This window comes from Dipodomys ordii, unplaced genomic scaffold (assembly GCF_000151885.1).
Source record: "Dipodomys ordii isolate 6190 unplaced genomic scaffold, Dord_2.0 Scaffold187, whole genome shotgun sequence".
Lineage (NCBI taxonomy): Eukaryota > Metazoa > Chordata > Mammalia > Rodentia > Heteromyidae > Dipodomys > Dipodomys ordii.
In genome coordinates this window covers 1,282,158-1,308,717 of record NW_012267403.1, presented here as the reverse complement: position 1 = coordinate 1,308,717, position 26,560 = coordinate 1,282,158, and the positions used below count along the sequence as shown (strand labels likewise).

Genomic DNA, 26,560 nt, shown 5'->3' with positions numbered 1-26,560 from the left:
CTTTTATTTTATCTTTGCCTGTTCCAGTACTTCCTTTATTGAGTGGCAAAGTCTGAGCTTAGTAAAGTTTCACTGGATGGATAACTAGAAGGAAAGAGGTTTCCCCACCAGCTTTCCCCAGTTTTTATCGCTATCTCCTCCTTCCTTCCTCTCTCCTCTTTCCTCTTTCCTCATTCCACCCCCACTTCAATCTCAATACCAAACGTACAAGTTACTAGGCAGAAGCTAGGACACTTGACATTCCCCTGCAGGGTTTCACTCAGTGTCCAGGGGCTCACTAATTAGAGACTTGCTAATGTGTCTGGGGCAGAAGGCCCAGAACGGTTGTGGGTACGTGTATTTCTCATTTCTCTAGTTGTCTTCGGGACTATTTCCCTTCATTTTTTTCCATATGCTGGTCAGACGAATATTTCCATTGGTCTGCCCTCCCCACAACCTTTGAGATAATTATCTGTGACAAACTGATTTAAAGTGCGGCTGCAGGAAGAGAAACAGGAGTGTCTCGCTTGGCCTTCTGGGAGTTGTAGTCCTGCAGGGCCTTGGGCTGCCTGGCTGGCCCTGGAGCTGCGGACTACAGCTCCCAGGCCTTCCCCAAGCTCCTAACGCACAGGCTCAGAGCCCCAAGCCTGGAGGAGGTGGCTACATTGTATCTATTGTATCCCTTGGCTGGTGCATTTATAAGATTCTCCCGGACGGGAAATTGAGAGTGAAAAGCATGGCAGATGAACAAGAAATCATGTGCAAATTGGAAAGCATTAAAGAGATTAGGTAAGTGAGCCACTGTACGTCGCAGCATCCCTGCCCCCTTCCGCCGCCCACCTCGAGACCCCCAACATCTCTCGCTGGGCACCAAGCTGTTACCTATGGAAAATATCTATTGTTGGGCTACTTGCGGAGGGGAACTGGAGAGGGTCGTGTTCACCAGTGATTTACAGGTGAGGTGAAGATTAGGGGTGTTGGAGAGAGTCGGAAACAGACTTCAGACTTGGAGGAGGGTGGGAAGAGATGAGAGGGAGGAGGGAAAAAGGAGGGAGGGAAAGCAGGGAGTGAGAGTCAGTCTCCAGATGGAGACCCTAGGGACTGGTTCCAAGACAGCTTTATTCTTTTCGGGTACTGGTCACAGCATTCACGGATGCTTTCTTTTTTTTCTTTTTTTTCTTTTATTGACTCTAAAGTGTTTTTGGCTTCTTGCTCTTTATGGTTCGAGACCCGACATCCCCCCGCCCCCCCCACCACACACACACACAGAGACACACAGACACACACACACACACACACACACACACACACACACACACACACACACACACACGCCAGCCAACTTCGGTATCCCCAAGATCGGGAAAGCCTTTTGAAAGCGGAACCTATCTAATCTGCTGTGGCCGCTGCCCTTGGCTGTGGGGCTGGGATGCTGAGGAATCCGGGGGGGGTTGGGGGGGGGACCCAAGATCGGGAAAGCTTTTTGAAAGGTGAACCTATCTAATCTGCTGTGGCGGCTGCCCTTGGCTGCGGGGCTGGGATGCTGAGGAATCCCGGGGGTTTGGGGGGCCGGGACCTGGAGGATGGAGCGCGCTCGTTTTCCTTTTACTCTCTTGCTACTACTTTCTTCCTATCCCGCGCCTGGAGGGGGGGATGGGAGCTACGGTAGCCAGGCTGATGAGATCACGACGACTGCTCTGAGGAGCAGGAGGTAAAAGGAGTGCTGACAAAGTGTTCATTGCCATAGTTCGTCACTAGCTACCCCAGCTTTGGCCAGAGAATGTTGATGTTGCTCTGAACACAATAGTGTCTTGAGAGCTGACCATGTGGGCCAGCACTTGGTCTTTCATGGCCTCCCCTGATCTGCCTGAGTTCCTGCTTCTCTCCCACTCTTCTTCGAATGGTGGCCTTACTGGAATTGTCTTCGTGTTTCTGTGGTGTTTTCAGGATCCTGGGGGAAAAGGTGTGGAGGAGATCAAATGTATCTGTTCAAGTTATTAGACTATAAGATTTAAACATGATAAATTAGACATGAGATTGAAGCCCTGGAATACTTAAATGAGATCTACACATGGCATGGGTAGTTTCTTGGTTTCTTCTTCCTCTGAATGGATTGCATCACACCTTTGACAGGGAAAGGAAAAGGAGGGAATTGTGATTTATTGAGCCTCCAGTGTGCTGCGCCTTGTGACCTACTTTTACTAATTTCTGCAAGAATCCTGTGACCTTCCTATGCCTCCTTTCCAATTTGGAAAATGGAGACTCAAAGAATAGGGATGAGTGTCCCAGGGCCATGCAGCTTGAACATGCCACATTTAATCACACGTGTAAACAAAGCCTCTGTTCTTCTTGCAGTGGTCTATGAAAGGTCTGAGAAGGGAGAGTCATGATGCAGTTTTTCTACAGAAGCAGCTGGACATTGTCTTATCATGGTTTTAATCCTAGTTACTCAGGAGGCTGACATCTGGGAATCTTGGTTCAAAGCCAGTCCAAGTAGGAGACTCTGTGAGACTCTTATCTCCAATTAAACCAGCTAGAAGTGGAGATGTGATTCAAGAGTGCCATCATTGAGGGGTAAAAACTAAGGGACAGCCCCCAGGCTCTGATTTCAAGCCCCAGACCCACCCCAACACCCCCCCCCAAAGCAGCAAGAAACAGGGAGTGAGATACCTGCATGTAGTAAAATGCTAGGGATCATAATACTGTAGCTAATAAGAAGTTTAGGCCATCTTGTACACAGAGAAGGACCATTTGGGAGAAAGGACATTTATCCTAAATGAAAATGGACCCCTCCCAATGGAGACCACCATGATTTCTATTCTCAATAGTAGTAACCAGGAGAGGTTGTTTTGTTGTTGTTAGTGGTGGTGGTGTTTTTTTTTTTTTTTTAGCATAACTGAGATAGAATCAGTGGAGGTTGAGGCAAGACCAAACTCACACTCCTAACCAACCTGATTAGCAAGAGACATCTTGTGTAAAAACTGGACTTCTAATGACCTGCCCTATCTGTCCAGGAAAGTATCAGAGGAAACCTGCTTAAACAATTTGAGTTCCAGAATGTTCAACTTCTAATGAAAAATTTCTAACCATATCCACTTGAATGAGAAGAGAAAATACACAGATGTCAATATTGAAAGAGACACTTAAATTATCTGAAAAACATTTTAAAATATCCCATGAAATACTTCAGTGAGAAATTACAAAACTCTTCAAAATATTATAAAATAGAAAATCACAGCAAATAAGCAGTGTCAATAACAAAAAAGAGTGGAAAATGAATGGAGTTTTTAGAACTCAAAAACATAACACTACCAGTACTTGAGAACTCAGTGGATAGGCCCAACAGCAAGGTGGAGAAGACACAGAAAAAAATTAACCATCTTAAATAACAATTAATAAGCCAACCACTGGTGGCTCATGCCTGTATTCTAGTCACTCAGGAAGCTGAGATCCGAGGATTGCAGTTGGAAGCCAGCCCAGGCAGAACAGTCCATGACACTCTTGTCTCCAATTAACCAGCAAAAAGTTATAAGTGGAAGTGTGGCCATCCTTTGATGAAAAAGCTAAAGGACAGAGCCCAGGTCTTGAGTTCAAAACCCAGTACTGGTATACTCATTTGCAAAAAAAAAAAAGCCCCATAGAGTAATAGAAATCACTCATACTATTACAAAAGTTTTAACATTCATACCAACAGATTCCCCATAAGAGAGGAGAAAAAAGACAAAATTGAAAGGAATGGAAGAAACAATGACCAAAACCTTCATGACAACCTCCAGATTCAAGAAGCTGAGCAAGCTGGGTGCTGGTGGCTTATGCCTATAATCCTAGCTACTCAGGAGGCTGAGATCTGTGGATCACAGTTCAAAGCCAGCCCGGGCAGGAAAATCTGGTGAAATTCTTCTGTCCAATTAGCCACCAGAAAACCAGAAATGGTGCTGTGGCTCAAAGTGGGAGTAGCCTTGAGCAAAAGAGTTCAGGGACAGTGTCCAAGCCTCAAGTTCCAGCCCAATAACTGACAAAAAGAAGAAAAAGAAAAAGAAGGAGGAGGAGGAGGAGGAGGAGGAGGAGGATGACAAGGACGAGGAGGAGGAGGAGGACGAGGAGGTGGATGAGGATGATGACAACAACGAGGAAGAGGAAGAGGAGAATGCAGAACCAGCAGCAGCAGCTGAGCAAACACCAATAGAAACAATGAAAAGCAAGCCATTCCAAGGCACACTGTAATTAAACTTCTGAAAAAGGAAAATCTTGAAGAGAAACAATATCTTATTTATACTTACTAAGAAAATTACAGAGCCTAACTAACAAAGCAGCACATTTTCAAGTGCTAAAGGAAAGGAATGGTCAACCTATGTTGACTTATCAGTGATAGTATATATCATTATTGAGGGTGTAAGCTAGACATCCTCAGATGATGAAAAACAAAGGGAATTTAACAGTAGTGCTATCATGAAAAAGTAACAAATGTGATGGGCTGGCACAGTGGCTCAGTGGTAGCAAGTGTGAGGTCTTGAGTTCAAACTCCAGTACTGCTAAAAATAATTCTTCAGAATAACAAAAGTAAGTTCACTTTGTAATAGCAAGAAGGAAATATAAACACTGAAAGCAAAAGTGTGAGTAAATATGGGATACTTTTGAGGTTTAAAAAGTTATGTTTCCTGATCAAAGGGAAAGTTTTCTCTTTTTAAATTACCAATATTAAATTGCTGAAAATAAATTTAATGATATTTTCTTTTTTGTGCTGGTACTGGGGCTTGAATTTGGGGCCTTGTACCCTCCCTTAGCTTTTTGGCTAAAGGCACTTGAGCCACAGTTCCATTTTTGGCTTTTTGCTGGTTAATTAACCAGCCTGTGCTGGTATGGGACTGTGATCCTCAAGTCTCAGCCTCTTAAGTGGCTAGGATTATAAGTATGAGCCAGAGGCACCCAGTGAATTTAGCAATATTTTTCACACATATATGTAATATCCTTTGATCATATTTACCCCCATCACCCTCTCCCACACATTCCCTGCTACCCTTGACTGCCTTCCTCATTCCTTATTAGGAATTCCCTGAAAGTTTGTAACATGTAATGTGATCACAGTGTATGTAGAAAAAAATGTGACATTTTATAAGTAGAGGAACTTAAAGGGATATAAAACGGAGACATTTCTCTTCTTTAAACTTTTTTCTTATTATCATCTTTAAGTAGTTGTACAAAGAAGTTCCCATTCTACAAAACAGTACATGAATACAAGGTGTCTGACATTGTCACCCATCGAAAAGGGAGAAGTTTCTATATTTTTATATTTCACAAAACCTGATACATAATAATGTTAGAAGATAGTGATAAATTTTGTATTTATAATGTAATACTGAGAGCAAACACCAATAAACACTATGCAAAGAGATATACTCGAACACATTAAAAACAAATAAAAATAGGATTATAAAATGTTCAATTCATATATGGAAAATAGGGCAAAGAAAAAGAATGAAAATTAAAAAGACAGATTTAGTTTCTTGAGAGAGGGAATTTACATTTACATTTGGGAATTTACATTTCTAACTAGTTCCCAAGCAGCAATGCTATGCTGTGATGAGAAGGTAATCAGGTACACAACACTGGATTTTTCACTTCCTGAATTTCTGATTTTGGCAATTCACTTTGCTTCTCTCTATCTCAAAATCTTCCCCTGTAAAAATAAGCTGAACATAGTTGTAAGGATGGGAGGTAGAAAATGTGGGAGAATGATGGAAAGTGTGACATTGATCATGCATTGTACTTATAACCTGACTTATGTAATTGTAACCTCCTGGTCTAACTACTTAATAATAATAATTTTTTAAAACAATCAACTTGTGTTGTTGCAGAAAAATGGATGGAATTGGAGATCATGATCATGATCATGATCATGTTGAGTGACATAATCCACACTCAGAAAGTTACATATTTATTATTTTCACGCATATGCAGAAGCTAGATCTAAAACATGTAATAATATGCTATGGTTTTTTAAAGGATACTGCTGAAAGGGAAAAGGAAAGAGTGATTGGAAGTGGATATTAAAGGAATACATAATATATGTATGAAAAAAGCACAATGAAATCCACTAAAAACTCTAATAAAAGAAAGGAAATAAAGAAGGGTAAGAAAAAAATAACAGATGGTATGAATTTGATCAAAGTATATTATATGCATGTATGTAAATCTCACAATGGAACTCTTATAAGTTAATATTTGCTAATAAAAATAAAATATTTGCTCTTCAAAATGGTGTAAGAATCTAAAAATTATTCAACTTTTGTTTCCTTCTTTCTTTTTTTTTTTGTGTTGGTTGTGGGGCTAGACAGTGCCTAGGCACTATTCCTGAGCTGTTTTGCTTAAGGCTAGCAGTCTACCACTTTGAGCCACATCTCCACTTCTGAATTTTTATTTATTTATTTATTTTATTTTTTGTCAGTTGTGGGGACTGAACTCTGGGCGTAGGTGCTGTCCCTCAGCTCTTCAGCTCAAGGCTAGCACTCTACCACTTGAGCCACACCACTACTTCTGGCTTTTTCTGCTTATGTGGTGCCGAGGAATCAAACCCAGGACCTCATGCATGCAAGGCAAGCACTCTACCACTGAGCCACCCTCCCAGCCCCTCCACTTCTGAGTTCTGAGTGGTTAATTGAAGACAATAGTCTCACAAGGGCTCTTCTGCACCGGCTGTCTTTGAACCATGATCCTCAGATCTCAGCCACTGGCACCCTGCCCTCTTTCCTCTTTCTGATGTCATGTTATTAGACTGGTTAAATTCTTATCTTTTCAGTGTAATTCATCATATGTTTCCATGCAATTCCCTTTTTATTGTTCTTTATTAGTTTGTATAGACATATATTTCTCTGTTATCATTTTCCTTCAGGTTGAAGGACTTCCTTTAAATTTTCTTGTAGTATGGTTTGCTGGTTGGTAATGGGGTATTTCAGGTTTTGTATGTCTGGGAAGTACTCAGACTTAAGTTTCAGACTTAATGTCACTGGAAGAATAATTCTATACTGTCAAGAATTTTGTCAGTACTTTAAACAATGGTATCATTCTTTGGAGTATGCTCTAAGTAGGCCAAAATGTATTCATCATTCTTTGTTCCTCTAATGTGTCTTTTTTCCTCTAGCTGCTTTAAAATTTTTCTCTTAATCACTGTTTTAAGCAATATTATTGTGATATAATTGTAGTTTTCTTTATGTTCCCATGCTGGTGGTTTGTTGAACCTACTGGATCAATAGATGTGTAGTTGCTATTAAATTTGAGACATTTTTGCCATTAATTCTTAAAATAATTTTTTGCCTCCTTCTTGTTCTCCCATTACTTGTACTTTATTTTTTAATTTATTGATTGTGTGTGTGTGCAGGCACACGGGCATGTGTGCTGTTCTTGGGACTTGAACTCAGGGTCTGGGCACTGTCCCTGAGGTTTTTTGCTCAAGGCTACTGCTCTAACACTTGAGCCAGAACTCCACTTCTGGATTTTTGGTAGTTTTTATTGGAGGTAAGAGTGTCACAGACTTTCCTGACTGGGCTGGCTTTGAATCCCAGTCCTCAGATCTCAGCCTCTTAAGTTGCTAGCATTACAGGAAGTACCCAGTGCCCATCTAGTTATTTTATTTTTATCTTGGTAAGCTCATTGAATATGAGATGTACATATTTGATAAATATTTTGTATTTATATTATGGTATTGTTAACTACAGATGTCTTGAAATTATTCATCTTATGTAACTGAAACTTTGTATATATTTTATATGCCCCAAAAAACAGCTCCACATTTTTGTTTTCTCCAGTCCCCTAGCAACTACCATAGAAGCAACTCTCTGCTTCTGTTAGTTTCACTACTATAAATATCTCTTATAAATGGAATCATGTTGTAATTATCCCTCTCTGACTTGTTTATTTCACTTAGCATTATATCAAAGTTTATACATGCCTTCATATGTGGTAAGATTTCTTTTAAATGTTGAATAATTCCATTGTGTATATGAACCATGTTTTCTTTGTCCTTTCATCTGTTGATGGACATTTAATTTTTCCCAGTTCTTGACTACTGTGAATAATGCTGCCATGAACATGGGTTGTTGGCAACTCTTTGAGATCTGGGTTTCAATTCTTTTGGTTAAATACCCAGAATTTAGATTTCTGGATCATATGGTAGTTCTATTTTAGTTCCTAAAGTTTTATTTTATTTTAAATTGAAAAGTAAATGTATTTTTATGGAGCAAAATGATATTTTGACAGATATATACAGTGTGTAATGATCAAATCAGAGTAGTTAACATATCCATCAGCTTAAACATGTATCATTTACTTGTGGTGAGACCATTCAAAATCCTCTCATACTTTTTTTAGTGTCCAATAGTTTGCTTTTTTTATATGTGTGTGCTGGTACTGTGACTTGAACTCTGGGCCTTGCATTCTCATTTGGCTTTTTTGCTCAATACTGGCATTCTACCAGTTGAGCCATACCTCCACATCTACCTTTTTGTTGGTTAATTGGAGAAAAGAATCTTATTGAGTTTTCTTCCTAGGGTGGCCTTGAACTGAGATCTTGAGGTTTCAGCCCCTTCCTGAGAAGTTTAGGATTACAGGCATGAGCCATCAATGCTCAACTCTAATAGTTATTAATACATGTAGTCACCTTACCCTGTAGTAGAATACTAGAAATTATTCCTTCTATCTAACTATAACTGTTCCAATTGACTAACCTTCCCCAATGTTGAAAACACATGACTCCACATTGTTAGAAAATGAACAGACACACAAGAGATACTAGAGAACTTGTCAAGGAATGTTATTTCTATGCAGAAAGGTACTGCCATTATTCTCCCCAGAGCTAGGTAGGCATCCTGGGTGGAGTGGTCTGCTCAGTTTTTAATCCTAACCCAAGGGGTAACAATGTCCTTTCTTGTTGCTAAGGAGTCAGCCTCAGAATGTTTTACAACTGGTTACCAGGGTGATGGGGTAATACAAGGAAGTTAGAAAGCATTCTAACCATAAGTGAGAGGTCCCTACTAGGGGGAAGCTTTCCTTTTGGAGGCAAAGGCACATGTCTTGTGTGTATGTGTGTGTGTGTGTGTGTGTGTGTGTGTGTGTGTGTGTGTGTGTGTGTGTGTATGTGTGCATGCACCTTGGTAATGGGGCTTGAACTCTGGGCTTGGGCACTGTCCCTGAGCTCTGTTGCTCAAGGCTAGCACTCTACCTTGAGCCACAGCTCCACTTCCAGCTCTTTAATTTTAATTTTATTTTTTGTGGTTAATTAGAGATAAGAGTCTCACAGGCTTTTTCTGCCTGGGTTGGCTTTGAACGATGACCCTCAGATCTCAGCTTCCTGGTAGCTAGAATTACAGGTGTCAGACACCAGTGCCTGTCAAAGGCACACATTCTTCTCAACACGGCTGGCTGGGGACAGGGCTGAGAATAGGTCTGCTGACTCTTACAGTTGGAGGATATTGGTAAAGACAGTGGAAAGTTCCAACTCAAGGGTAGTCTTCTTTAACTCCATTTGTTGATTTTTTTCTTGTTGTTGGTTGTAGGGCCTGAACTCTGGGCCTGGGTGCTGTCCCTCAGCTCTTCAGCTTAAGGCTAATGCTCTATCGCTTGAGCCACAGCACCACTTAAGCTTTTTTTGCTTATGTAGTGCTGAGGAAGTGAACCCAGGGCCTCATGCATGCAAGGCAAGGACTCTATCACTAAGCCACCTTTCCAGCCCCCATTTGTAAAGACTCATACCCTTGACATGGCTGGCTAGTTCAAAAAATACAGATGATAATTACAATAGAAATCAAAAAGCAAATAATTCCAGTTATTATCAGTACCAGGAAATATCAGTACAGAATGGTGAGTTGTTACAAGATGGAGAAATTTTAGTTTGACAGAAAAGATTGCTTTTTCCCACGCCAAGTCTCTGTAATTGCTGTTCTACAGTTTACTAAGTATCAAATTATGGATGAATGGATAAAGAAAATGTGAGATATATATATATATATATATATATGTACCATAAAAAAGATAAAATGCTGTCATTTTGACAAAAAGTTAATAAAGACAGAAGGCACGCATGTTAATTGACAAGCCATATACAGAAAAACAAACAGCACATATCACTCGCGGAATAATCAAGGAATATGCATACTATTTTCTATAGTTGCTGCACCATTTTCCATTCCTGCTGACAGTATACAAAGATTCCAATATCTCATTAACTTGGTCAACAGACTGTATGTACGTGTATGTGTGTATGTATATGTTTATGTGTGTGTATAATACTGAGTGTTGAACCCAGTGTCTCACAATGCTTATCATATGATCTTCAAGTGAGATAAACATCCAATATGTCTTTTAAATAATATGTCTCTTAACTAGTGTGAAGAGATATCATTATATATATTTTTTCTGATGATTTAGCAACACTGAAGATCATATATACCTGTTGACTATTTCATTGATCTTTTGTTGTTGTTTTTACTGTAACAGAGAAAACGTTTAAAGGAGAGAAGGTATCTTTTTGGTTCATGGTTTCAGTCCACTGTTGGCTGGCTCTGTAGTTTCTGGGCCTGAGAGTGGAAAGGAATGAAGGAATGAAGATGCTCTCCTCATGGCAACCTGAAAGCAAAGAAACACAGGCAGGAGCCAGGGACAGGATATATCCTCCCAGGGCATGCTGCTCATGGGCTATTTCCTCCAAATAAGTCCCATTGCTAAGATGTAAGTCAGAAACTCTGTCCTATGTTTTCTTTAGGAATCTGTGGGCTAGATATGTTTGTCTCAACAAAATGTCACAGACTCAGTGGCTTAAACAACAGATATTTATTTTCTCATAGTTCTGGGGGCTAGAAATCCATGATAAAGGTTCTGGCAATTTTACCTTTCTGAGAGCTCACTACATAAATGGATGAATGTATTCTTGCAGTGTTGTTACTGGCCTTTCCTGTGTGTGGAGGGTGGGGGAGAAAGTAGCGGGGAGGAGAAGAGAGGGTTGTGATTTTCTTCTTGTTTATAAGGGCACAAATTAATTCTGTCAAATTAGAACCCTATAATTATGACTTCATTCATTTTTTCCTTAGAATGGTTAGGGGGAGAGATAAAAAGTATTAGCAATAGAAGTAAAAGTGAATTAAGGTACTAATGAATTAAGTTATTAGAAAGACCTTATTTTGGAGACAGGATCTTGGGGTATAGCTCCAAGTTGGCTTAAAACTCAAGATCTTCCTGCATCTGCCTCCCTAGGGCTGGGGTTACAGATATGTGCCACACCACTCAGAGAGGTCTTTCTATTTGTTTGCCTGATAGAAAGTTTCACTATGTAGTCCAGGCTGTCCTTAAACTTGGAATCTTCCTGCATCATTCTCTACTTTTGTAGAGTAGATAGAGGCTAGGGCTGAAAAAATACTTGATGTTATGGTTTGAAAACTCTCTAAAATTCCAAGAGAAACATAATAAGTCATCATTTTTATGAATTTCAAACAGTATAACTCTGAAAATTCGAGAAAAATTCCTTTAACGAGGCAAAGACAAATGACACCATATCTGTAGGAGAAAACAATTGGAATGAAGATGCCCAAAGTAGTGGCACAAGACTTTTTGAAATACTGAAAGAAAATAACTTACAACACAGATTTTATTTTATTTTATTTTTTCCAATACTTGAAAATCAATGTACATCAATACATTGTTAAAATAAGGAGGAAAAATCAGGTCAATTGATAATCTTATCATATTCATCTCAGTAACCAAAGAATAGACTGTTCTCTGTAAGAGTACATTTATCATACTTGAGAAGTATAACATATCTATATAAAACTGTCTAATAATGTATATTCAGATTTACCCAGTTGTTCCAACACTGTCCTAGCTGCATTTTTTCCAGTATAAAACCCAGGTGTGTGTGTATGTGTGTGTCTGTTATAAATGGGGATGGGTAAATGGGCATAAAGGGAAGTAATATGATATGAAATATAATATAGCAAGCATTAAAATAAGCTATGCAAAATACACACACTAGAAATGCTGTAGGTAAAATGTATTTATTTAAAAAGTGATATTTATGATAGGAAGGCAGCAAAAAGAAAACAGAATCAAATATGAGAAATCAAATATTAGACTCAAGCTCTAACATCAAATTTAAATAGTATAAGTAATAAAGTGAAAGCACTAGTTACCCCAGAAGATTAGAGGGGAAGGAGGTAAAAAAGAGTAATAGAATAGTGAATATGATCAAAGTAAATTACATGCTTGTATAGAAATGCCCTAATGGAACCCTTTAACTTGTACAGTTAATATACAACAATAAAAACAAATTATAAAGTATAGGTAAAAACAGAAATTTAAAATATTACTCATTTATACATTGTCTAGGAGAAACTGACCTTAAATATAAAAATATGTAAAAAATGGAAGATCATATACCATAGATACATTAACCAAAGGAAGTCAGAAATCTATTAATAGCAGATCAAGTAGCCTTGATAGCAAAGGAATTGCAAAATACATGAAGCAAAAGCTAAAATAACTGAAGGAATAGATAAATCAACAATCATATTTGGAGTCTTCAACACAGCTCTGTCAACGTCTAATACTACTAACCAGTACTAGCCATAATATAGAACTCCATATCACCATCCACAACAGGATTTAATTGATGTTTGTAGAATGCTCTACCCACCTACAACAGAACATATATTCTTTTCAAATGCTAATATACCATGTATCAAAATAATTCAAATACTGTGATATAAATATGATCTTCAACACATTTAAAACAGTTGAAATATATAATGTTCTCTGACATTAATAAAAAAAAACTTTATTCCTTTCTGTTTCAAAGGTAAAATCTCAAAGTAAAAATACACTGAACTATATAAAGATGAAAATGTAATTTATCAAAATTTGTATAATACAATAAAAGCATCAATGAAAGGAAAATTTATAGCAATAAATATTTACATTAAAACAAATTCCTCAAATCAATATTCTGAACTTTTATCTGTAAACAATAGGAGAGAAAAAATATGAACAAAGCAAGCAGAAAACAGGAAATAATAAATATAAGAACAAAAATCAGTGAAATTAAAAACTACACATACACACATATTTCAAAATATGGTAGCAGCACTAACAAAAAATATAGACATCAAAAGTAAAACAAAATGTCAGCACAGACCCCTACACAAAAGGATACCAGCTATAAAATTCTATATGAGCCAGGTGTTGATGGCTGACGACTGCAAACCAACCTACTCAGAAGTTTGAAACCTGAGGATTCCAGTTCAGAGTCAGCCTAGGAAGAAAAGTCTGTAAGACTCATATCTCCAATTAACAAGCCAAAAGCTCAAAGTGTAGCCATGACTCAATTGGTAGAGTACTAGCCTTGAGAAATAAAGTCCTAAATTGAAGCCCCAGTACTGGCACACCAAAAAAGATATATTGCAAGAATTTTTAAAATGTGATGTACAACAAAATTAAATGTATGTTATTGAAAAATGGAAACAATAGACTTGGTCAGCACAAGTTTTCCCCAAACTTTGTTTGTAAATAATGCATATTAATTTTCTATTGTGACAAAAATGTCTGAGAGAAACAACTTAAAGGAGGAGCAAATGTTTACTTTGGTTCATGGTTTTAGAGTTTTCAAACAATGTGTACTTGGCTCCATTGTTCTGGGCATGGGATGATGTGAAAAATTGTTGTGGGAATTGTGTGGTACAGTATAGGTTCTCACTTCAGGGTGGCCAGGAAAGGGGGACAGAGGGAAAAACAGAGAGACAAACAGAGACAGTAAAAGAGACAAAAAGAGAGACAGAGACAAAGACAGAGAAAGAGAGGAGTCATGCACTACCCCAATGATCTACTTTCTCCAACTAGGCTCCACTTCCTGAAATTTCTACCACCACCCAACAGATCATTAAGCTACGAATCAATTAGTGGATCCGTCCACTTATGAGATCAGAGACTTCATGATCCAAATATACCTTAAAGGCCCCACCTCTGAGTACTAATGTATTGATTGTGGGACCAGCCTTTAATGCATGAATTTGGGGGGATATTTCAAATCCAAACCATAACAAAGTATAATGTTTGTGAAGCAAATTAAATACATCTATAGATAATTTAAATAGCCCCATGTAACTATTTAGGAAATTGAATATGTAACTTAACAACTCTCAAAATTGGAATCTCTGAGCCCAGATGGCTTCACTGGAAAATCCTTCCAAACATTTAAAAAGAATTAACACCAGTGCTTCACAGTCTCTTCCAGAAAGTAGCAGTGTAAAGAACACTTCTCATTTCATCTTCTGAAGTTATTATTACCCTGATACCAACTTCAGGCAATGACAGTATAAAAAAAAAGAAGAAGAAAACTACAGAATCATTTATGAATGTAGATGCAAAACTCTTTATTAACAAATAGGATTTAGCAATGCATAAAAATAATTATGCATTGAGACCAATTGGGATTTTTTCAGGAGATGCAAGACCAGCTAATGACTCAAAAATCCATCAGTGTAGCTGGGTGCTGGTGGCTCATGTGTGCATTCTTAACTACCCAGGAGGCTGAGATCTGACAATCATGGTTCAAAGTCATCCCAGGCAGGAAAGCCCATGAGTCTCATATGTCAATTAAGCAGCAAAATGCTAGAAGTGGAGCTGTTGCTCAAGTGGTAGAACACCTGCCTTGAGCAAAAACTAAAGGGACAGATTCCAAACACTGAGCCCAAGCTCCAGTACTGGTTCAAAAATAATTAGTGTCCATCAACAAGTTCAAGAAAAATCACATGATCATGTTAATTTGTACAGATAATACACTTGACAAAATTCAACACACATTTGTTGTGAAAATCTATTAGAAAACCAGGAATGTCCCTAAATATTTAATTGTGAAAGAACTGAATGCTGTCCCTCAAAGATCAAAGAGAGCAAGGGTGTTTACTCTCAGCACCACTATTCAATAGATGAGCAGAATTTCTTACCAGTTAGGTAAGAAATTTAGAAAAGACATATGCTCATAGAGAAGAAGAAATGAAACTGTACTTATTTGCTGATGACGTTCTTGACTATTGTAGGAAATGGCTAGAAATATATTTTTTAAACATATTTTAAGGAAATCTCCTAAATCTAGTGAGTTCAGTGAGGTTACTAAAATCGATGGTATATTTATAATCTAGCATTAAGCATGTGGAAGCTATGATTAAAAACATAAAGCCACGATTAAAATCACAAAATTATTTACATTCACTAAGAAATATGTGAAATGAGCGCTCAAGCCTGTAATTGTTGCTACTCAGGAGGCTGAGATGTGAGTGAGGATTGAAGTTTGAAGCCAGCCCAGGAAGAAAAGTCTATGAGACTCTTAACTCAAATTAACCACCTAAAAGCTGGGAGTGGAGATGTAGCTCAAGTGGTAGAGCACCAGCCTTGATAGGAAAAATGCCACATAAGAACTTGCTTGAGACTCTTAAGTTCAAGTCCCAATACTGGCACAAAAAAGGAATAAAAAAAAAGAAAAGTGAAGAATAAAGAAAAAGGAAAGAAATGTGAAATTATTTGGTTGTTAGTATTTGTTGTCATACAATTGAGAATGTCTATAATGATGTCGACATTGCAGCTAACATGTACTCACAGGCAAAGGTTAACACTACCCTCTTGCTGATGACAGACAGGGAGAGGAGATGCCACTGTGTCCTGATCCTTTGAGGAAGACTTCATGCCTTTAATTTACCATGCACAGACGGCAGTTAACTCTGACTCCACCATGAAAAAAGTGGTGTAATTTTATTTAATCTGGGATTGCAGTGTCTCCTGCCTGACAAGATGAAGTTCTGGGAACAGTAGACATAGAGGGAGGAGCAGTAGATAAAAGGCATTCATCCAAGTGGAGATAGCTATGTGCTATGCTAATTTCTACTAAGTATCAGCAGGAGAAACCACTCATCTCTAGTTTCATTTAATGGTACTTGTTGCTATGTTAATTGACTTTATTCTGAATTAGAAAAGCTTGTCTTGGCCCCCTGTAGCATGCCACTGAAATTACTAGGTAGCTTATGCTAATGATTATTATTTTGATCTTTGTAATCATAATACACACACACACACACACACACACACACACACACACACACTGCTTGATTTAAGCTCTTTGTAACAAAATCCAAACCTCTGTGGTGAAGGAGGTAGACATGGCACAAGCATTGGGCACTATCATATTGACTTCCCACCATGTACCATATTGTCAGCTTGAGAATTGTGTTAGTACATTAAACTTTATTATGTGAGCTGGCAAGTAGGTGTGATTATGCCCATGTTATTTTAATGCTGTTTAAAATGTTAAGATTCCCTCTTTCTCTGAAAACAAAAGGACTAACTCATCCTAAGCTCCAAACTGCATTTTGAGCTCTACCAAACTTCCTAGTTTCAACTATGCCCCTTTTTAGTAGATGATTCAGCCATGCTGGTCTTTGGAATTTTTTTTGTACTGGTACTGAGGCTTGAAGTCAGAGCCTGAGCTCTTTCCCTCAAGGTTGTCACTTTACCATTTGAGTTACAGCTCCACTTCTAGCTTTTGGTAGTTAATTAGAATTAAGAGCACAAAGACTTTCTTGTCCAGACTGGCTTCAAACTGCGATACTCAGCCTCCTGACTTTCTAGGATTCCTGGTGTCAACTACCTGCAACCAGCTGTTTATTTGCTTTTTTCTGCTTTGGAGCCATTATTCATGCTGCTTTCACTCTGGCCTGTTCTTTTCTGTGTCTACTTGCACTCACCAGCTAACCTACTAATTGTTTAGATCTCAGTGGAGATGCCACAACCTCAGATTGTCAGGGAACCTTTTTGTGGCTGATCAGACTCATTAAGGAGGCACTACTGAGGTTTCAACTTAAGGCCTCAAGGTTGCTTAGGCAGGTACTCTATGGCTAAGCCATGCCTCCAGGCACTGACAGCTCTCCTACCTCTACTGTATCCTTCAGCCTTCCATTGCATTCTGCATCTGCTTTCTACAACTTATCATGTGGTTCCACATATAACTGTGTCCAGGGGTTGGATTTTCTCATTAGATGAAGTTTCTTGTCCATATATTATTGTCCTCTTTCTGTCTGTCCCTAGCATCTAGTATAGTATATGGCTTATGACAGTTGTTCAGTACATATTTTTGAATGAATATGTAAGTAAACCCTCTATTTTTGGTCCTTAGTAGGTGTTGAATAAATATAGTTAAAATATAATTGTAGTTGTTATTATTGGCCAAGGCAAATAGTCAAGGGCAGAACCAGTATTTGTATAGTTTTAAATCTGATGTGATTTCCTGCAGAAGCAGTTCTCAGCCCAAGCCTGCCTTCACTGGGATATGCATCAAGTTGAGATAATATACCATTTGAAATCTCAGTTTTCCCATCTGTAATGCTCTACCAAGCTAGGCCATTTCCATACTCTTCATATCCTAGAAGAGTATAGAAATCTAGATATGAGGGTATCTTAAAAAGTCATGGCTAGGGGCTGGGAAGGTGACTCAGTGGTAGAGTGCTCGCCTTGCATGTATGAGCCCTGGGTTTGATTCCTCACCACCACATAAACAGAAAAAGCCAGACGTGGCACTGTGGCTCAAGGGGTAGAGTGCTAACCTTGAGCTGAAGAGCTGAGGGACAGCACCCAGGCCCATAGCTCAAGACAACGCCAAAAAAAAAAAGTTATGGCCAGTAAAAAATCAATATCATTCACATATAAGATATTTCAGTGATGTACCAAAAATCCTTGATATGTTTACGCCCTTCAGCCTGGTAACATCTGTCAACAGCAATATGGAGTAGTGGGTGATATGTAGGCATGATGGTAACTTTTACATTGCCATGACAAAATAGCTGACATAAACAACTTAAAGGGAAGATTTATTTTAGTTTACAGTTTCAGAGGTTTCAGCTCATAGTCCCTGGTTCCACTTTCTGGGCCCAAGGCAAGACAAAACCTCATGGGAATAGGAGGGTGTGACAGAGGAGGTTCTTCACCTCATGGCAACCAAGGTCCAAGGCAAGATATAACCCCTAGGATACATTTCCACTGACCTACTTCTTCCAGCTAGGCATCTCCTCCAGCTGGGAACCAAACATTGAACACATGGTTCTGTGGAGCAACATTTCATATTTAGTCTATAAGAACTGGATTCGGTATTAGAGATCTTTAGCTTCAAATCCCAATATCTGATTTACTAGCTCTGTGATCCCACCTATTTGTAAGACAGATATCTAAAGGATAATGGCTCAAAGCTATCCCAGAGCAAAAGGTAATGAGTGAGACTCCATCTAAGTCAGTTGGACATGGTGGTATTTTGCTATAACCCCAGTTGTGTGAGAGGCATACGTAGGAGAATCATGGCCCAAGGCCTGGCTGGGTAAAAATCTAAAAACAAAAGACAGAAGCTGGCTGATATTAGGAGCCAGAGGGCAATGTGAAGAGCTGGAACCCCATGAGATAGGCTGGTACAGAGGGCATACCAGGCATTGAGGCAGAAGAAAGAATGTACTAAGTATGAGTAAAGGATCAATGTTTAGGCAGGTCTTGAGAACAGGGAAATAGGGGTCCAGTATAGAAATAGTAATGTGCCTTGAGGGGACCTCCTTCTAGAATCTTGCATTCCCTTATGTAGGCCCCTTTGAAACCTCATGTATACTTTGAACTTAAAAGCTCAGTGTAGTATAATCACAACTTAAGGTATATAGTTTCTTTTAACAAACATGTCATTAGCAATTTCTATATTACAAACATTCCAGATTTGCTTGTCTATCATCTATTGACTTTTGCCTTTTTGAATTATTGCATTAATATAAACGCCTAGATGTGACACTACTGAGACAGAGGAAATGTACTCCAGATTTAACAATTATAAACAAGGTTTTATTAGAGACAGAAGTAATTCATAATAATTCACGTCCCCATTCTCTTCCGAAACTGAGTGAAGTCTAGAGTTGTGCTGTCCATGGGAACCATCAGCTACATATGTTTTTTAAAGTTACATTAATGAAAATGAATTAAAATTGAAAATTCAGTTCCTCAGTTGCACAAGCCACATCTCAAGTTCTCAGTAGCCACTTATGCCTAGGGCTACTGTTAAAGAAAGCACAGCTAAAAAGATTTCCATCTTGTCACACACGTGACACACACCTATAATCCTAGCTACTCAGGAGGCTATCTGAGGATCATGGTGTTCTATGTGATCTGTTCCCATACCTAAATGGGTATGCTCTCTCCTTTCCTATGCTCCCATGGTGCACATGTGACTGTCCATTCCATATCTTCTCACAGAACTTTCTGGATCAAGCCACTCTTGACTAAGAAACAAAAGAAAACCATTCTGTTGCCCAACAGGTTCAAATAAAAACTGGTAATAGCCATGGTTTGAAGTTATCCTGGGTAGACAAATCCTTGAAACTCTTATTTCGAGTTAACTACCAAAAAGCTGGAAGTGGAAGCCTTGAGCCAAAAATAAAAACAAAAACAAAAATACAAGCAAGAGTGCTATGTCTTGAGTTCAAGCCCCAGTACCAGCACTGAAAAATAATAAAATAAAAATAAATTCATCCCTGTAGAAAGTTTATTGGCTATGGGGCTGAGAAGGTGGCTCAGTGGTAGACCTTTTGCTTTGCTTGATGAGGCCCTGGGTTTGATTCCTCAGCACCACATAAGCAAAAAGAAAAAAGCCGGAAGTGGTGCTGTGGCTCAAGTGGTAGAGCACTAGCCTTGAGCTGAAGAGCTGAGGGACAGTGCCCAGGCCCAGAGTTCAGGCCTCACGACTGGACCCCCCTCCCCCCAAAAAAAGAAAGTTTATTGGCTAGTGCCTCCTAGAGTTTCTACAAAGGTCACTATTGGCAACTTTTATGGGAGTTCTCTGTAGTGTGTGACTTTCCTGTGTATCAAGTATCTATTTAATATCTCTAGATCGCGTCCACTAAATGCCACAGATAAGTGAGGCCTACACGCCTCATTTGAAAATATCCTAAGGGTACACAATTAACCCCATTTGTGAACATTGAGCATTTTTCTTAAAAGAAAACATCTTCTGACTTCTTTTGGGATGGTTTCTACTTGACTCTGCCCAAGAGAGGAATGTTTGGAATGATGGTATAGGCAGATAGCACTGTCTCAGGGCATAACTATGTTCTCTATTTCCATTTTTCTCCCTTCTTCTGCTGACCTGTTTCCTGCTTGGGGGAAATTTCAGGAATAAGACCCTGCAAATGGAGAAGATCAAGGCACGTTTGAAGGCAGAGTTTGAAGCACTTGAGTCAGAAGAGAGGCACCTGAAGGAATACAAGCAAGAGATGGACCTACTGCTACAGGAGAAGATGGCCCATGTGGAGGAACTTCGACTCATCCACGCTGATATCAATGTGGTATGGGGCTGGCTAAGGAAGATATAGCAGTGAATGTATGGCCTTTCTTTGGGATGTGGTTGTGGCCATCCTGAGGGACCATGTGTCAGGACATTGTACAGTGCAACAATCCAGGAGTTCCCTGGAAAGGCCTCTCACTCTGGGCCTCATTTTATTGTCTATGCATTGTACGAGGGGTTCACTAACCTCCAGGGGCTCTTTCATTTGGTTATGCTTTTATTCTGGAATCTGAGAGTCAAGAACTTGTCATGAAGAAAAGCAGAGCAGACACCTGGCTCTGAGGGTATATCTTAAGGTACTCTAAAGCTTCCAACCAGACTGAACAAATTATCTCAGCATACCTATCAAAGTGAGGCTCTCTTATTAGAACTTGCCTTTTGGAGACTCTCGTGACAAGGTGATAAGCTTCCCTTTTTTGGAGTTATCCAAAAACCTATAAGGTGTTTTTCCAATCCTTAGAGCCTATGACATTTCTTTAAATAAATTTTTGGGGAGCTGGTACTAGAGCTTGAAATCATGGCCTGGGAGCTGCCCCTGAGCTTTCTGGCTCAAGGCTAGAGCTCTACTATTTGAGCCACAGCTCCACTTCTAGGTTTGGGTGGTTAATTGGAGGTAAGAATCTCGAATACTTTCCTGCCCAAGCTGGCTTTGAACTGCTGTTCTCAGATCTCAGCTTCTTGAGTAGCTAAGATTACAGGTGTGAGCCACTAGTGCCCGCCCCTTTAAACTACTTTTTTTCATTTTAATTTTTTTCTTTTTTGTGCTTATCCTAGGACTTAAACTCAGGGCCTGGGCACTGTCCCTGAGCTTTTTTGCTCAGGGCTAGCACTCTACCATTTGAGCCAGAGCTCTATTTCCTGCTTTTTGGTGCTTAACTGGAGATAAGAGTCTTATGGACTTTTCTGCTTGGGCTGGCTTTAATTGTGATTCTCAGATCTCAGCCTCCTAACTAGCTTTTTTTGTTGTTGGTCATGAGCCTGAACTCTGGGTCTGGGCACTGTCTCTCAGCTCTTCAGTTCAAGGCTAGCACTCTACCACTTAATCCTCAACGCCATGGATTTTTCTGCTTATGTGGTACTGAGGAATTGAACCCAGTGCCTCATGCATGCAAGGCAAGCTACCACTGAGCCACCTTCCCAGCCCCATTTAAATTACTTTTGATGGAGTAAGAGCCAATGACTCAATATCTGGATAGGCCTATTAACAAACAAATTGTTAGGCTCTACCTACTTGAGAATTTCCAGTTCAATATGGCTTGGTTGGAACCTGAGAAGTTACATTTCTGACTTCCCAATGATGCTGGTGCTGGTGATCTGGCAACTGCATTTTGAGAACAATTGACCTAGGAGAAAAATCACTGGTCTAGGAGAAAGAAACTCTATGTTTTGTACAGACTTTGTCCTTAAGAAGTATTTCCCAGCTGGGAGATGTTGACTTATGCTGTAATCCTAGCTACTCAGAAACCTGAGATCTAAGGATAGGAGTTTGAAGCCAACCAAAGCAGAAAAGTTTGTGACACTTATCTCCAATTAACCAGCAAAAAGCTAGAAGCAGAGCTGTGGTAGAGTTGATAGAGCACCAACCTTGAGCAAAAAAAGAAAAGAAAAAGCTATGGTACAACTCCCAGGCCCTAAGTTCAAGCTCCAATACCAGAACAAAAAAAAGTATTTCCCTAGAGAAGTCTTTTCTTCTCATTGAAGCTTATGTCTCTGACCTAAAGGAGCTATAAAGGCCTTCACAGCTCTGAGGTGTGTTTGAACGTTATCATTCATTCAGTCTTTGTTCTGTTAGTCCTTATATTAGTGCTTTGTATGAATCATTAAATCTTCGTCAACATTGCATGGGATAATACACTAATACACCTGCAGAGATGAAGAAGCTGAGGCTTGACAGAAAGATCATGACAGATCCAAAACTTGAACATAAATTGGTCTGGCCCTAGAGTTTTTGTTGTTATCTGCTCAGTCATAAAGTGTCTTCAAGAACTTTGGGATTTTTTTCTTCCCCCTGTCATCCTACTCTATTTTCCAGATGGAAAACACCATCAAACAATCTGAGAATGACCTAAACAAGCTTCTAGAGTCTACCCGGCGACTACATGATGAGTATAAGCCACTGAAAGAACATGTAGATGCTCTGCGCATGACTCTGGGCCTGCAGCGGCTTCCTGACTTGTGTGAGGAGGAAGAGAAGCTCTCCTTGGAGTAAGCTGACTCCTTCTATACCCACAATACATCAATAACACTGACACACATGCAAGCAAAGACAAACACTGGCACTATGTATTTATACCCAAAACCTGGCCTGTAAGCCAGGATATATTGTCCTAATTCTAGGCCTATCAATGGTTGATTCATTGCATGATGTTAGGTAAGTCTGTGGGCTGGGCTAGCCTGGATGATTAGACTAGAATTAATAGCTGCCTTTTAAATTTCTTTTTGATTTTGACAACATAAAATTTTACCTATGACTAGTCAGACACTGGTAGCTCATACCTATAATCCTCGCTACTCAGAAGGAAAGCTTCCTAAAGGTAGAACAGGTTGCCTGTGGAAGTGGTAAGCTTCTGATGCTGAGGGGTATATAAAAGGAGTAGTGAAGCCGGGCATCAGTAGCTCATACCTATAATCCTAGCCCTCAGGAGACTGAGATCTGAGGATTGCAGTTCAAAGCCAGCCTGGGCAAAAAAGTCCATCAGACTCTTATCTCCAATTAATCACCAGAAAACTGGCACTAGTGCTGTGGATCAAAGTGGTAAAGCACTAGCCTTGAGCAAAAAAGCTCAGGGACAGCACTCAGGCCCTGAATTCAAGCCCTGCAACCGACAAAAAAAATGAATAGTGAAAATAGGCATGGATTGAAGGATAGGAATAAATATCTTAAAGGATTTTGCTAACCAGAGCAAGGTTTCATAATCAGATCTTCCTTCCTTGTTTCCTTCCTTCCTTCCTTCCTTCCTTCCTTCCTTCCTTCCTTCCTTCCTTCCTTCCTTCCTTCCTTTGTCCCTTCCATCCATTTGTTCTTTCTGGTGATGGTACTGGGGCTTGAACTCAAGACGTAAGTGCTGTCCCTTAAATTTTGTTTAAGGCTAGTGCTTTCCCACATGAGTCACAACTCCATTTCTGGCTTTTTGATGGTTAATTGGAGATAAAAGTCATATGGACTTTTCTGCCCAGGCTAGCTTTGTCTGAGGTTACCTAATCCACTAGGCTTCTTAAAGTCAAGGGCATGAGGGATATGCTCCTAGCTGATAAGAGACGGGATCTTTGAGCTCAAGAGGGTGTTATCACTTTCTAGAGAGAACCATAATCCAAACCCTAGTTCAGTGGCCTGGATACTTTAGAGGGGGAAGGTTCTTCTTGCTTTCAGAATGATTCAGCCAATGTCTTTTATCTCCAAAGTTACTTTGAGAAGCAGAAAGCAGAATGGCAGACAGAGCCTCAAGAGCCTCCCATCCCTGAGTCTCTGGCTGCTGCAGCTGCTGCTGCCCAGCAACTCCAAGTGGCCCGGAAGCAGGACACCCGGCAGACAGCCACCTTCAGACAACAGCCTCCACCTATGAAGGTGAGTGGGGGCTGTGAAAGAATCCAAGTATCTTCCTATAGGACGCCCATGGAATTCTGGGTGTGGGGCTTTGGGCCTTATTTTTTTTTTAATAGCCTTCTCTTGGGATGCTAGGGAACTGCTAAATTGGGCTCAGTGATTTTTATTGCTCCATATTCCTACATGTATTCAAATTAAGGGAGATAGGTCAGTCCTGCTGAAATGTTTCAAATGTTGCAGACATAATTATTTACACAAATATATAGTTAGCATGGATCAATGATGGAGCCACCAGGATCAGAAGGCATGTTCCCAAAATAGTTGAGGAGCAGATATTTATATCGTTAAGAAAACAAAGGAAATCTGAAATAAATTTGCAAAGTTAGATACAAAACTGATTTATTTCCTATGGGGCAATTTGGTTATCCACCACCCCAAAAGAACTCATTTGTATCATTACCGGGCAAAATCCATCTACAGGTTATCCTAATAACCTTACACAGTTTGATCAATAGTAAACAGTTAAACAAAGAGACATTCTGTTCGATCCTAGGCTCAGCAAACTATAATATACAGGCAAAGTCAGACCTGATCCCTGTTTTTGTTAAAGATTTATCAGCACACATTCATGCCTGTATATTTATATATTGTATCTTTTTGTTGTTGTTTTGTTTCTGTGCCCATACTGGGGACTGAACTGAGGTATTCAACTTGGCTTTTTCTGTTTAGGGGTGAGGCTCTACCACTTAAGCCATACCTCAACTTCTGCCTTTTTTGCCAGATAATTGAAAATAAGCATCTCACAGACTTTTCTGCATAGGCTTTGTATTCTGTTCCTCAGATCTCAGCCTTCTGCAAAGCTAGGATTTATAGGCATCTTAACATAAAATAGAGTTGAGTAGTTGCAACAAAACAATATAGTATCAAAAGTCTAGACTATTTCTTATTTTGGCCTTTTTAGAAAAAGTTTACTAACCCCTCCCCAGAATATTAAATAATCATGAGTCAGTCTGTTAGAGACAGCAGTGTAGTATAATGCTAAGTCCTCATTTTGCCTTATTTCCAAAATTTACATATATTTTTCAACACCCTTCTCTGACCTGAGTTTTTTCCTTTACCTCATCTTCTATGATATCCAAGAGCACTAATCTCTATCCTGGAGTCTGATTACTGTTCCATCCTGATGGAAAATCACAATTGCTTTCTGGGTCCCTGAGGAGCCATGGTCTAGATGAATATATGCACTAACTTTCTTTATCCTGTGCCCCTCCCCCACCAGGCTTGTTTGTCCTGTCACCAGCAAATTCACCGGAATGCACCTATATGTCCTCTTTGCAAAGCCAAGAGTCGGTCTAGAAACCCCAAAAAGCCCAAACGGAAGCAGGACGAATGAAGAGGAGAACATGTAGACTTCAGCTGATCATAAGCCCTCCCCTTGGCAGAGTGCTTGATGTCCTGATTCCCTACTTCACCAAGTCTCCTATTTAATGTGATAGAAGCACAACACCTTCCCCCTCCCCCCACTTTGCGCTTCATTTTTTCGTGCTCTTGGGATTTCTGATTTAAGAAGAAATGAGATTCAGGTGCTAACGACTGTATCTGATGATGAGGCCTTCTCTCCCATTTTCATTTCACTGCTCCTGTTTGGAGTTAAAGGCAGGGCAAAAGCCCAGAAGTGACTGTTGCTTGTACCTCATGCCTGAAGTCTTAAGAAGCTATAGGCTCTGAGGCCAGGGGGAATGCTCATATCTTGGTTTCTCTTCCATTTATTTTTGTCTAAGGCTCCCAAGAGACAGCAGTCTTCTTGATGGACTTCCTAACAGACTAAGTGCCATCTTTTCCTCCACCTCCATCCTCATCCTTAAGTACCAGAGGTAGCTTAGACAAATCTTCCTTTTAATATCATTTATGAGGCCTGGATGTTAGCCTATAGCTCCCTACCCAAGTCTCTCAGATGTGCTAAAATTCTTAAGTACCAGGTTAGGTGGCTGGAAATTCTGAGATCTGTTGGGCTGGATTAGACTTTCTCCACAATGAATTACAGAACCAGTCCCTGTATATAGGTCCTGCCTAACTCACTGCCCAAGCAAGACATTGAGGCTGAGGCGTAACCTACAGGAGTTATTTTTGGCTGAGAAGGGCCCGGTGATGATTATGATGTTGGCTTGTGTTCAAAATGGTTACTTTGGTACCTGCTCAGTGGTATATCATGGGGAGAGAAGGTGTGGACTTAAATTCACATGAGTACCAATCAGTAAACACTGATGAAGTGGATAGACTTATTTCCATTCATCCTTCTCTCTTCTAAGTCTGTCTTGTATAAGGCAACCTCAGCTCAGGATAGATGCTGGGCACCTCTTTCCTGTGGATTGTGCAGGAAACTTCATTCCAAAAGAAAAGGCCTCATGTTCTCCAGGTTCTACAATTCTCCTCTGCACCAAACCTAGCTAGGTCTCCTTTTCAAGTCATTCAGACTTAAAGAATGAAGAAGGGGGCTGACTGAATGAAAAAGTTTTAGTTCTAGGTCTCAGTCCCTGGCTAGGGAGAAGATATTTTTTCCCTCTTTCCTTAACTGTAGTTTTAAGTTGCCACAGTGTATGTGTTCATAATAACAAAGGCTCCTCTGCCTTTTGAAGGTAAGAGTGTTA

The 26,560-nt window shown here is 39.7% G+C and overlaps 1 protein-coding gene across 1 annotated transcript; it reads left to right on the top strand.

Moving 5' to 3' along the window:
* Positions 1 to 523: 523 nt before the first annotated feature.
* Positions 524 to 26,560, top strand: Zc4h2 (zinc finger, C4H2 domain containing). Its single transcript, XM_013034294.1, has 5 exons — positions 524 to 768; positions 20,198 to 20,369; positions 22,401 to 22,573; positions 23,771 to 23,933; positions 25,192 to 26,560. Exons 1-5 carry the CDS (start codon positions 716 to 718, stop codon positions 25,303 to 25,305), a joined length of 675 nt encoding a protein of 224 aa, XP_012889748.1. The 5' UTR covers positions 524 to 715; the 3' UTR covers positions 25,306 to 26,560.

Excerpts from the sequence above, each read along its gene's own strand:
- Zc4h2 (XM_013034294.1), top strand. The coding sequence starts at position 716 with ATGGCAGATGAACAAGAAATCATGTGCAAATTGGAAAGCATTAAAGAG. Across the intron at positions 769-20,197 it reads GAAAGCATTAAAGAGATTAG|GAATAAGACCCTGCAAATGG; the intron begins GTAAGTGAGCCA and ends GGGAAATTTCAG. Across the intron at positions 22,574-23,770 it reads GAAGAGAAGCTCTCCTTGGA|TTACTTTGAGAAGCAGAAAG; the intron begins GTAAGCTGACTC and ends TTATCTCCAAAG.